Source organism: Salvelinus sp. IW2-2015, unplaced genomic scaffold (assembly GCF_002910315.2).
Source record: "Salvelinus sp. IW2-2015 unplaced genomic scaffold, ASM291031v2 Un_scaffold2921, whole genome shotgun sequence".
Classification (NCBI taxonomy): domain Eukaryota; kingdom Metazoa; phylum Chordata; class Actinopteri; order Salmoniformes; family Salmonidae; genus Salvelinus; species Salvelinus sp. IW2-2015.
The window spans coordinates 53,682-67,416 of NW_019944218.1; the positions used below are offsets into that span (position 1 = coordinate 53,682).

The 13,735-nt window shown below is 40.5% G+C and overlaps 1 protein-coding gene across 1 annotated transcript in view; it reads left to right on the forward strand.

Moving 5' to 3' along the window:
* The window catches only part of LOC112074996 (troponin T, fast skeletal muscle-like), a 14,776-nt gene extending 10,437 nt beyond the window's left edge, over positions 1–4,339 (forward strand). Inside the window, exons 9-12 of the mRNA XM_070440733.1 lie at positions 2,377–2,454; positions 2,571–2,684; positions 3,896–4,008; positions 4,246–4,339. Of these exons, the coding sequence (XP_070296834.1) occupies positions 2,377–2,454; positions 2,571–2,684; positions 3,896–4,008; positions 4,246–4,339 (399 nt within the window). The remainder of the gene's footprint in view (positions 1–2,376; positions 2,455–2,570; positions 2,685–3,895; positions 4,009–4,245) is intronic.
* The last annotated feature ends 9,396 nt before the right edge of the window (positions 4,340–13,735 follow it).

Below are 13,735 nucleotides of genomic sequence, written 5' to 3' on the forward strand. Positions count from 1 at the left end.
GCAAGGCATTGGGCTTGTAGATGAATAGATACTATAGCCCTACCTGGGCATATTTACTAAACTAGTAAGGGTGCAGCAACTAAAGCTAAACCAATGGCTGCTACCTTCATACTTACTGTATCACCTCACCGGGAGTTGCTATCTTCCATATTCACTGTATCACCTCACACCGCGGGAGCTGCTTCTCCAGAATGCAACTGGAGAAAAAATAATGAGCCCTTGATTTTGTAGCGCTCTAAACGTTCTGTATATGATGGGAATATATTAGAACCCGGAGGTGGCTGTCTAGAAATGTTCTGAATATGGAAAATGATGTATGAAAATGCTCAATGGAAGACAGAAAGCTTCCATCATAAGTAACTGATTATTATCTTTAATCCTGCTCAAAATAACCGGATTATTTATATTTTATCCTGCTCCACTGTAACCGGATTATTATTATTTTTAATCCTGCTCCACTGTAACCGGATTATTAATCTTTTAATCTTGCTCCAAAATAAACCTGATTATTTATCTTTTAATCCTGCTCCAAAATAACCGGATAATTATCTTTCAATTCTGCTCCAAAATAACCTGATTATTATCTTTTAATCCTGATCCAAAATAACCTGTTTATTATATTGAAATCCTGATCCAAAATAACCTGATTATTATATTGAAATCCTGCTCCAAAATAACCTGGATTATTATGTTGAAATCCTGCTCCAAAATAACCTGATTATTTTTTTTCAATCCTGCTCCAAAATAACCTGATTATTATATTGAAATCCTGCTCCAAAATAACCTGATTTTCTTTCAATCCTGCTCCAAATAACCTGATGACTTTATGTGGATTAAGGTCTTTTTTTCATCCATGCCCACCTCTGTCACTCTTCCTCAATAATCCTAATTTCACCATTACAGAGATGGTGTTGAGGAAGGTAGTCCCCATCTATAAACCTCATTATACCTGTGTTTTCATTACCGTAACGCAGCATGGATAAGGATGACGTTTCCTCTCATATAAAGGATCTTTCTTTGCCCCTTGAGATCTTGTCTGAAAAGCTTATTTTATTAACCTATAAAGGAATGATTACCGGAATGATGCAGAAAGTTGATCACTTTAACAACTTATTTAGCTCTCACATTGGGTGTTATTTAATATATACTGTATATCAATTATATATTGTTATAGTTCATATTCATATTTACCTGTTTTCTTGAACTGTACTTCTGGCCAAATTGACTGTAATTTATGGTGTATTACACTGGTCATAAACACCTCAATTTGTGTGATGTGAATGTTCTGCAGAGCGTGCTGCTAGTCAGCTGAATGTGTAGTGAATGTGCTAGCAGGCACCAGGTGGGTAAACTTCTGGGAACTTCACAAAGTTTCCAGTTTTTTTTTTTTTTCTCAGAAATCCCATTGGAGAATTTCTGGAACTTTCCGGAACTTTGCAACCCTAGCAGGCAGCTTATGTACAGTATATATCACTGATCATGATATCTATTCTGCTCTTGCTTTGGACGGCTGCTGCATGCAGAGGCCTATGAAGAGGAAGGTATGTGTATTCAATTCTTAAAGTTGTATAGTGTACCTCTGATTGGACAGACTGCACTGTGTCAGTTCCTCTCCCAGTTCAGGAGGTTACGGTATCGGAAGACTGGAGAAAGAGACCCTGTCCATGAGTCCATGTGCTTCAGCAGCAAAATACTGCCCAATGTAGTCTCTCGCTAAATATCTTTCCCCATACTCCCAACAAATTCATGAAAGTCAAGGCCTGAGTAATCTCGGAACCAAGAACCAACATCTCGCGTGAATAGTCTGTCACGCAAAACTACGGCCTGAGTGGCCTATATAATCGATATGAGAAATGTCCGCAAACAGACGTGTTGTGACAGCGTGAGAAAGGGTGACGGATATGAAATGCTGCAGTGACTCGTATGTTCATGTCTGCTCTGTCTGCTTCTCTTCCTGCATGACATTCTGCCAAACCAGTCGAGGAAGGAGAAACAAGATGGTACTTTTTGTATTTCTCTGACTGCAAGAGTGTGTTGCTGTTGCCTTTGCTTGTGGTTTCTACCTGTTTGAGTGTGAAGGTCAAGCCAAAAATCTAATCACAACGTCAACGATGTTTCTTGACTTATTGACAATTCATTGTAATTTCTGATTTTAATAATATTTCCACCACCAACTTGACTTTTGGGAATATAAATTAACATGTATCATCCAAGTACAGAATTCAGTCTTGGATATAACAAGGTTACAGTAACCATGTCTTCTGGTGGCAGACCTGTAAACAACCTATCCTTTAGCCCAAGTAACAAGGTTACAGTAACCATGTCTTCTGGTGGCAGACCTGTAAACAACTGTGYACGTGGTTCCTCTCCTCCCAGGAGAAACGTAGGTCAGAGAGGGCCGAGATCCAGAGGGTACGCACTGAGAAGGACAAGGAACGCCAGGCCAGACGTGAGGTCAGTATAGCCTAAACTCTGCAAGCAAACATGTGAATTCAACATGTAGTTTAAGTTTTTTGTTTTTTTTACCAACATGTGGTTGCTTAACGTGGGTGATGTGGTTACTTGTACAGGAGGAGAGGCTGAAGAAGGAGGAGATGGATCAAAGGAGAAAGGCTGATGATGACGCTAAGAAGAAGTCAGCCCTGACCAACATGGGCTCCAGCTATAGCAGCTCACTGCAGAAGGTCAGGTGACCTCCACACACCACGCTAAACACAAATCCAGGGCCTCTCAAAATGCTCCTCKTTTCCATCATATTTTTTTTATTTAACTATGTCAATTAAGTCAATTAAGAGCAAATTCTTAATTACAATGGCGGCCTACACCCAGCCAAACCATAACCCGGACGACACTGGGCCAATTGTGCGCCACCCTATGGGACTTCTAATCACGGCCAGTTGTGATACAGCCTGGAATTGAACCAGGGTCTGTAGTGGTGGCTCTAGCACTGAGATGCAGTGCATTAGACCGCTGCGCCACTCGGGAGTGCAGTACCTTGTTCCCTACATATAGAGAGCTCTACCTTGTTCCCTACATATAGAGTGTACCACCTACATAAAGAGTGTACTATCCTGTTCCCTACATATAGAGTGCACTACCTTGTTCCCTACATATAGAGTGTACCACCTACATATAGAGTGTACTATCCTGTTCCCTACATATAGAGTGCACTACCTTGTTCCCTACATATAGAGTGTACTTCTTTGTAAAACATGGACCTGTCTTCATCACAGCCAACCTGCTCTTCTGGAAACACGTTTTAAGGTTTAATTAGTGGATGCTTCAGTCCTAGTTGGTTCCATGAAACGACACGCATCATATAACAACGAAACATGATTGGAAGATAATGACAGAGAGAGATGTAACATGATTGGAAGATAATGACAGAGAGAGACGTAACATGATTGGAAGATAATGACAGAGAGAGACGTAACATGATTGGAAGATAATGACAGAGAGACGTCACATGATTGAAGTTACAGATTGTTTGTCATCATGAGCTGTAGCTCTGAACCTCTTGTTCAACACAGATCTAGATTAAATCTAAAATGGCTGCCCTTATTTCCCATTACCTGACGACTCATCCTGAATTTAATTATGTTGTTCTATCGATCGCCCCATTCATCTGTCTGAACCCGCCATCCTAGAAGTCGTTTGTGCTGACGTCAAAACAATGACGCGATTCATTTATTTGTGTAGGCCAGCTCTGTCCCAACCCATCGGTTTCTGGGACCAATCAGAACGGGTCAGAATGTGTTCGCTTTCTCAAAGAGATCCAGAAGAAACATTAGCGGGGCCGTGGCGTTGAGCCTGAGTGATGTGGATGGGCAGCCAGGCTATATTCCCTGTGTGTGTGTGTCTCTGAACCGGTTGCCATTGCTCTGTCACCTCCCAGGCTGACACTAGGAGAGGAGGTAAGAAGCAGACTGAGAGAGAGAAGAAGAAGAAGATCCTAGTGGAGCGACGCAAGCCTCTCAACATCGACCATCTGAACGAGGACAAGCTCAAGTAAGATATTAGTTTCGGTGGGAGATGTGGATATATTTGTTTCTGTGTTAGTAAAAGAGGCAGTGAGTCCTGAACCTGAGCCGTGTGACATAGTTGTAGAGGAACTAGAATGTTCCTTGTAGACATCTCTTGGACTATGAGAATACTTCATTTCACTATTGTCGTTTTCAGATGACAGAAATGACAAAAGAAAGTGCCGTTTTAAGCCATCCTCCTAATGTGTGTGTCCTTTTCACGGGACAAGGCTAAGAATCTATGGAATGGATGCACCAACTGGAGTCTGAGCAAGTATGAACACATTGAGAAACTCAAGAGCAGAAGTATGAAGTGAGTGATTTTTACATTTACATTTTTTTAATGTGCCTTCTTCCATAGGATAACTATGCAAAATGACCATTATTATACATACGGGTTGGAATCAATTCACATCAATTTAATATTGGTTAATCACAATAAAATTAAGTATATATATTTTCATTTTTTCTCTCCCACATCATTTTAAAGGGAGGATTCTGGTAGTAGCTACATACCACTACATGGCCAAAATGCAAATACCACCTGCGGCAAATTACACCTGCTGGCCAAATACACGTGCTTCCCAATACACCTGCTGGCCAAATACACCTGCTCGTCGAACATCTCTACAAAATCGATGGGCATTATATGGAGTTGGTCCCCCCCTTTGCTGTTATAAACAAGCCTCTTGCTCTGCTGCGAAGCTGTCCACTAGATATGGAACATTGCTGCCGGGGACTTGGCTTCCAATCAGCACAAGAAGCTTAGTGAGTCGGGCACTGATGTGGGGCGATTAGGCCTGGCCCGCAGTCATGCGTTCAATTCAGCCCCGAAAGGTGTTCAATGGGTTGAGTCAGGCTCTGTGCAGCCAGTCAAGATCTTTCCACCACCATCTGGACAAACCATTTCTGTATTGGCCACGTTACAACGTATGTTTGTGATAATGCGTTGTTTGCTGCTTAATTCATATTGCCTTGCGACGGGTAATATATAGGCCGAGGGTTTGATGTTAGGCCACTCTGGTCAGATTACATTAGGATCAAATAAGCCGCAAGAAGCCTACTTGACCACTGTCTGGAAAAACTGTAACTTAAAGCAGGTACCAGCCTCAGTGCTTCACTGTAAATGCCCTGGAAGTTGTACAGAATACTTCACAACGTCCACTTGTACCTCACGGACCTGAAAATTTGCTCAGTGCCGGAACATTGAGGAGTACCGCTTTGTTAATGTATAATAATTATATAATTATACGCTAAATGGTTCAGGTCAATTTAAATTGAATTCAGACAATTCAGGAAGTAAATTGAAATTAAGTGGCAAATCAGAATTGAAAACAATAACAAAGTGCACTCCCGCCCTTTTGGTGAAAAAGCTGTGCTATTGTGCTCTTTATTTATTTATTGACTTACGATTTGTAATCACGGGGTAAACGTCTTTCTTCCTGCTGTAAGGAATCGACTGTTTCTATTCCAGGCAGAGGCCAATGCTGAATACCACACTGTTTCAGGCAAAAATAAGTTATATTACGATTGACCAACTTGGCACACCAGTGCTAATTATTGCGTTTAGGCGTCAGTTTCCCAGACACATTGTAACCTGGGAGATTCTCAAGTTATCTGTTTTTTAGGCAGGATAGGCTTAATCTGCTGTCTGTAAACGAGCCCTTACAGTTACATCAGTGGAGGTACATTCACCAGATGGTGAGACAAAGGGCTGCTCTTTTCTTTTTTACCTTTTATTTAACCAGGAAAAATCAATAAGAACAAAATTCTTATTTTCAATGACGGGCCGGTAGAAGCAGTGTTAACTGCCTTGTTCAGGGGCAGAAAAGACAATGTTTTACCGTGGTCAGCTCGGGGATTTGATCTGCAACCTTATCCGGTTAACTTAGTCCGACACTTTATTGGGAGAAAATTGGTAATTGCTGGAGTTAGGATGGTTGATTGGAATCAAATACATTAAGAACACATGTGTTTTTGAAATGTTTTTTTGCCTTCAAATCGCTTCCGTTCCGGTTCATTACGAGGGTCCAGCCGTCCTCACCTCCTGGATTTAAACGACATCAGATCAACACAACCCTTGTGAGGTACTGGTTCCTCTCTGGTTTTCTTCCTAGTTTTGGCCCTTTCTAGGGAGTTTTTCCTAGCCACCTGCTTCTACACCTGCATTGCTTGGCGTTTGGGCCGTTTTAGGCTGGGTTTCTGTACAGCACTGAGATATCACTGATGTAGAAGGCTTTATAAATAAATTGGATTTATAAATAAAAAGTGGAAATTTGATTTGATGTGAAAGAGATATGCCTGAGCTGATTCCAGACACTAGGTTCACTTAGTGCTGTAGTGTTATGTGTGTCAGTGAGAGTATCTTGGTGCCCAACCTCAGCCCAAACAGTCGTTCCAGCAGGGGACTGGCTGCTGGTCTCTTTAAACGGTGCTACTAATGACCCCAGAGATCAGGGTCCAAATGTAAAGCCCCGCTTCCCCCCGCTTGCTGCTTGCTGAATTGGTTTAAACGACGCTCATTTTTGTTTTCACGTCATCTCTTCTCAGAAAGCGTATTGATGAGCTTCAGAAACATAATACTGCCTCCCACTCCCTCAGAATTCCTTCCTCTCCCAGTCATTGGAGGCGTCCCAATTGAACTCTATTCCGAAATATAGCTGCACTACTTTTGACCAGGCCCACTAGGTTCGATCAAAGTAGTTGCCCATATAGGAATAGGGCTGCCATTTGGGACAAAAAATTACACTCTCTCACTTCCCTCGAGACACACAGTATGATAACACCTGGATCTGATGCATGCCTAATAATGAATAATGAAAGGCGTTGTCATAATTACTTTAATTTCTGGTCAGATAGAGGAGGCTTGACAAAAGAGTTTGTGCTTGGTCAACATTATATGGGCTCCACTTCTGCAACACTAAGCATGACTGTTCTACTAAGGAAGTACACAAAATTTCCTACAACCAGGTTTTACAAGCGACAGTTTTTTTTGCAACAAGTAGGCCATGCAAAGCACTGAAGGGGCGTGCGGATCATTTTCCCTAAAAATATGCCATTGCTGAGCCCCTGAAACACCATCCCACCTTACCAGAACTAGCCAGATTAATGAGGACTTATCTCACCCGTACCAGAGGAGAGGTATTTTAACAAATTTTCTCTACGGGTTCCCATCAAATTATCATCATCATGTCATACAACCAGTGAGAAGTACTGTACAGTCTACATCCACGAACTCATAGTTCTATACAGTGGCTCTGCCGTGGTGTCCATGTACTCAAGGGCCTGCTTCAGAGCAAGGAAGTGGAGTCTTCAACACTATTAATATGGCAATAGGAAGTGAGTCTCAACACTATAATATGACATAGGAAGAGAGGCCTCAACACTATAATATGGCAATAGGAAGAGAGGGCTCAAACCCCCCCCCCCAACTAATAAATGTCAAAGGAATGAGGCTCAACACATATATGGCAAATCAGGAAGAGAGGCTCAACAATATAATATGGCAATAGGGATATGCAGCGGCTCAACACTATTAATATGGCAACAGGAAGGTGAGCTCAACAGGCCATAATATTTGTCAATAGGAATTGGGCTCAAACACTAAATATTGGCCATAGAAGTGAGGCTCAACACTATAATATGTCAATAGAAGTGAGTCTCACAGCATAATAGTGTCAATAGGAAGTGAGTCTCAACACTAATATGTCAATAGGAAATGAGGCTCACACATTAATCATGTCAATAGAAGTGAGGCTCTACAGCATAAAGGTCCAACAGGAAGTGAGTTCAACACTATTAATATGTCAACAGGAAGTGAGTCTCCAACACTTAATAATGTTCAGTAGGAAGTGAGTCTTCCAACAGCATATAATGTCAACAGGACAGTACCTTTCCCCACATCATCCCCAGCTACTGAGTACTTGTGAAGCAGTTGAACGTTTCACCACTTGCTCTTAATGACCCAAGTATTCTTCAAGATTGATTCAAAAGGGAAAATGGCTCTAACATTGGCTACCAAACATTTTACCCACAGTCATTTCTTACCTAATTAGGCCCTCTGTCTGTCCTGAGTCTGTGTGGATGTGTCTTCTGTCTGAGTCTGGGATGATGAGGTCACGTGTGAGAACTTTCATCCTTCAAGATGACAAATAATACTTATAGATTTCTGTATATGATCGCTCCCTGAAGCTGGTTTGCTTCTCGATGGGATACTCTTATATGGTGCCATCTAATATAACTGAGCTAAGTATGGCATCCAGCTGTGACATGTATGCAGCATGGTCAATACATCTTTAAATGTGTGACTGGACTAAAAACTAAGCTAACACTGGTCAACATACATCTGCTGTGTTTACAATAACATACTCAACAGACATCTGCTGTGTTTGATACAATAACCTACGGAACACGACATTTACTGTGTTTTCACAATAGTTATACTTGAACATACATCTACTGTGTTTTTACAATAGTTACTGAACACGAACATCATGCTGTTTTTACAATAACATACTTGAACATGACATCTACTGTGTTTTACAATAAACATACTGAACATGAACATACTGCTGTGTTTTACAATACATACTGAACATGACAATCTACTGTGTTTTACAATAACATAGCTGAACATTACACTGCTGTGTTTTACAAAACATACTGAAACATGACATCTACTGTGTTTTTACATAGTATACTAAACATGACATCTACTGTTACAATAAACATACTGAACATGAATCTCTGTGTTTTACAATAAATACGGAACATGACACTCTACTGTGTTTTACAACATACTGAACATTGACATCTACTGTGTTTGAGCAATAACATACTGAACATTACATCTACTGTTTTTACCCAATAGTATCTGAACACGACCAATGTCTACTGTGTTTTCAATAGTTTAGTGAACACGACAGCTACTTGTGTTTTTACAATAATACTGAACACCGACATCTACTGGTTTTACAAAACCATTACTGAACAACGACATCCGACTGTGGTTTTACCAATAGTATCACGAAACACGACATCTTTACGTGTTTTCCAATAGATACTGAAACATGAATCTACTGTGTTTTTACCAATAACACTTACTAACAACGACATCTGCTGTGTTTACAAATAACATACTTGAAACACGACATCTACTGTGTTTACAATAACTACTTGAAACGACATCTACTGTGTTTTACAATAGTATACTGAACATCTGACAAATCTGCTGTGTTTTTTACAAAACATACTGAACATGACATCTACTGTGTTTTACCAATAGTTATACTGAACATGGACATCTACTGTGTTTCTCAAAGTATACTTGGACATTGCATCTGCTTTGTTACACATAACATACTGAACATACATCTACCTGTGTTTTTCCCAAGTAGATACTGAACATGACATCTACTTCTTACAATAACATACTGAACATGACATCTGCTGTGTTTACAATAATCAACTGAACATGAATACTACTGTTTAACAATTAACATACTGAACATGACATCTACTGTGTGTACAACTACATTACCTGAACCATGACATCTACTGCTGTTTTACAATAGTATACGGAAACACGACATCTACTGTGTTTACAATAGTTTAGAACACCGACATCAACTGTGTTTTACAATAGCTATACTGAACACGACATCTACTGTTGTTTATACAATCAATTACTGAACACGACATTTACGGTTTTACATAGTATACTGAACACGACATTACTGGGTTTTACAATAGTATACTGAACATGACATTCTACTGTGGTTTTACAATAACATATGAAACACGACACTGCTTGTTTTACAATAAATACTGAACACACATCTTACTGTGCTTTACAATAAAACATACTGAAACACGACATCTTACTGTGTTTTACAAATTAATATATAACATGGACATTCTACTGTGTTATTACATAAGCATACTGAACACAAACATCTACTGTGTTTTACAATAGTATAACTGAACACGACATTCAACTGGTTTTACAAAGTATACTGAACGACGACACCACTGTGTTTACCAATAGTATACTGAATATACACTCTATCTCTAGATAGCTTTAAAAGATAGTCCAATTTGAACAAAGAATCAAATGGAAAACATAACTTATTTTTTCCTTGTTATGAATAGGCTTCTTTTAAAAACATGTACTCCTCACGGTGTATAACTGTAAAAGAATAGTGCCTCCTGGACCTTAGAACTCAATGTTGGGCCCAGTAGACCATTTTGGATTATTCTAATTTACACGTGGTGTGGTATCCAAACATGTAAATAAATCATACCATTCTGACTATGTTCACCAAGGGACTATGTCATTGGCTGCTGTTTAAACCAATGCTTGACACTAGAGGGCATACCACATAACAAACAGGGACCCCTGACGTGTGTTCTGGCACGTTGCGCGCAGTTGCCAAGCAGCAGAAGGGAGCCGCAGCCCGCCGCAGAGAAAGGTAAAAACAGCGGCCGCCCGCAGAGGCCTCAGCACCGGCGTGCGTCCGCCATGCTGCCCGCTTCAGTACCGGCAGGACAACTGCCTCTGCCTCTGCCCGCCACAGCCATCCAGACCCCGGCTAGAGCCTGTCATGAACCGACGAAGCTGCACCTGTGTTCTACGTCTGCCTTCGTGTTTATGCTGAAATTATTGAATGATTGCACAGTCGCATTCTCTCATGTCCTGTCCTCTCACACCGGACTGTCGTAGCTTCTCATCGTGTTATTTCTTTTGTAAATAAAAAAGAGTGACCTTCCAGTGTGGTGTTGCTGTTGTGTGTAACTTCGCAGCGCCCAATTAAAAACACATGTTATTTACTTTAACTCGCGCATTACACGTTTGGGTGGCCTACTCTGTGAAGCGACAGTAGCCGAACTCAGTGGTTTACAATCTTCCATCATCGATATTTTATTTTCAATAAGATCTTTTTTCCCTTCTTGAATGCCAGATATCCAAAATCCAATATGTAGCCTATCGATCATTCTCTATGAGAATGTGTCAGATCCCTCCCTGTAGGCTCTCTGTAAACCATACACCTAGATTAATTACCCCTGAAATAGGTTAAATACGAATGGCTTTTTAATAGGCTATTCATAACCTGACAGCGGAAATGGGCAAGACGAAATACACGTCAGTAAAATTCATCAGTATTCGATAAAAAACAAAAAAAATAAAACATTAAAATCTAGCAACTTCTCAAAATTTTCCCCCAAATGTGTAGCTTTCGTTAATGTTCCATTTAAATCATTGATCAGAAAGCTATTTAGCCAGGCGACTTTTGTCCTTGTCTCCTCGCCATGCGGCGTTTTGAACCAGCTGCATTTCAGTACTGGCACTAAACGCTTTAAACCTCTGTGTGTTCGTTTCATGAAATCAATTCTGTGTTCCGGGTCCAAAAATTACCGCCCCATTATAGCTGATTATCAAGTCCATAATAATACAGATAATATCACCCAATGTTGGTTAAATCGAATTTTATCAACTTAAGTTCTTTTGAACATTACACGTTTTGGAACTTCTATTCTATTTATGCCTGTAGGCCTCATGACCTGAGCCCAGTACAACTCGTTTTGAGTTAAAACAAAGCATTAATGTATGGATTATTTTGACGCTCATAACAAATACTCAGGTGAAATATATTGTAGCTATTTATCACATACTAATTTGTGTTCAAGTTTAACCAGTGTCATGATCAACGATATCACCAAAGAGCCTCACATACAGGATGATCGAATTTGTCATTTGTGCTGCCACAGATGAATTCTTGACAATGCCTCCAAAAAAAGCTAGATAACCGAGGGCGAGAAAAGCTTCTATATGTTATGAACAATGTTTGCGAGTTTGTGAGAAAGCCAACAGGTGTGGTGGCCCGTGGGGAAAAGATTCTATTGGGAAGGATTCCCGGGGTTGCCATGAATCCAAGGAAGGGGAGTTGTGTGTGTGTGTGTGTGTGTGTGTGTGTGTGATTGTGTGTGTGGTGGATTGTGTGGTGCTGTGTGGTGTGTGTTGTGTGAATGGTGTCGTGTGTGTGGTGTGTGGTGTTTGTGTGTTCGAAACACCACATCATGTGGGGGTCTGAGAGGAAGTGTGCCATCTGAATGAAATGGCAATGTGCCGAACTCAATTTTACACACAATTGTGTCCACCCATTAATTCTATGACGGTCAATTTTGTGACCGGGAACACCACAGGTTGTCAAAGCCTAAATAAAAACACCCCAAAATTTATGAACATCATCTAAATGTATTTGTGTGTTCAGGATGCCCTGTGTGGACAAAGTCATGGAACCTTATGACATCAGATTAAATGAACTACATTTTCAGAGAGAAACACTTGTATATCGTCCAATTGGACTCGGAACAAAGCAGAAGGGTTCACCGCCAGGATCAGCATTGTGCTGATCAATCGTTAGTTTTTCTTGAACAATCCCATTACTATAGTGTGTGTTCAAAACACCGTATTTTCGGCTTTCAGAAGGATGTCGCGTATGATTTACCGGCTGAATCAAATCATTTTTAGAAAATAGATACTGTGCACAGTGGGATTCATTTTCGAAAATTAGTTCATCCAAAAAAGAATAATGACATAGCAAAGCGTTGTTAATCTAGTTATATTAAATATATATTTATTAAAAATGTAATTCACTCCGTTTCTTGATATTATTGAAATATAAGTTACAAATCGACACACCATCCGAATGAGCAACCATGAAATATGATTACATAGGAACACTTCCGGTTAAGTTGTTCGATTTCCTTGCTTTTTCTGCATCTCAGCTCTTATTTACACATATACAAATGGTCCTCACTTTCCGGGAGTTAATTAGTTCAGCTGTTGCCGCCTTTGCCAAAAGGAATATGGTCATTATTACAATGAATCCGTTAATTAAATGTGTCAGATCAACAGAAGGTAGATGTGATCGCGTTGTGGTTAGATTGAATTCAGACTTGACCTGATTCTTAATAGCAGCAGCCGTACACAGTTATAAAGTACATCCACCACAACATCACACAGCACACCATTATCCAGGGTGAGAGCGCGAAGGGTTGTGCTGTTCAGAAATTTGGACACCGTCATTTTTTAATAGTTCTTTCAAAGCCGGCATCGGAACTTCTTTTGGCTTCTTTTGTCTCATCATTTCATAGCCTTTGTTAGCGACTCTTCTGGCAAGGTCTTTAAGCATGTTTTCTCTCCGTCTTAAGAAAAGGTTGTGTTTTTGAAGATGTACAATTACGTGATTGGCAGTCCACCGACCCCGGACTTCACAGACTACCTTGTAGATGGTGTTTGGGTGGCATGCAAGCCGGGGACCAGTTGATCGGACGGATGGGCTCCGTTCTCACTCTCCTGATGAACCATCCGGAGAACAGGGGCTGCTACCCTCCTGAACCGTCGCTGAACAGCGGGGACAGGCAGGAAGGTTGCGTGGTGGGGGTGATGCGCTCCACGATGTTTTGACAGCTAGTCCAAACTGGAATATACAGAGTCTTCTGTGGTGTCTGAAGTCTTGCGTAAAATAGAAATATTGGAAATTAATATGACGTTTTATTACAATAGCGGTGGGTGGGTTTGACGGTTGAATGGTGTGGTATACATATGACATTAGACGCAAGTAGTCATAGTGCTAAGATGAAGTTCAGGGATAAATACCACTCATAGCAAAACAAAAAATGTTGGTTATTCATAAATATTCTCTCTTCGG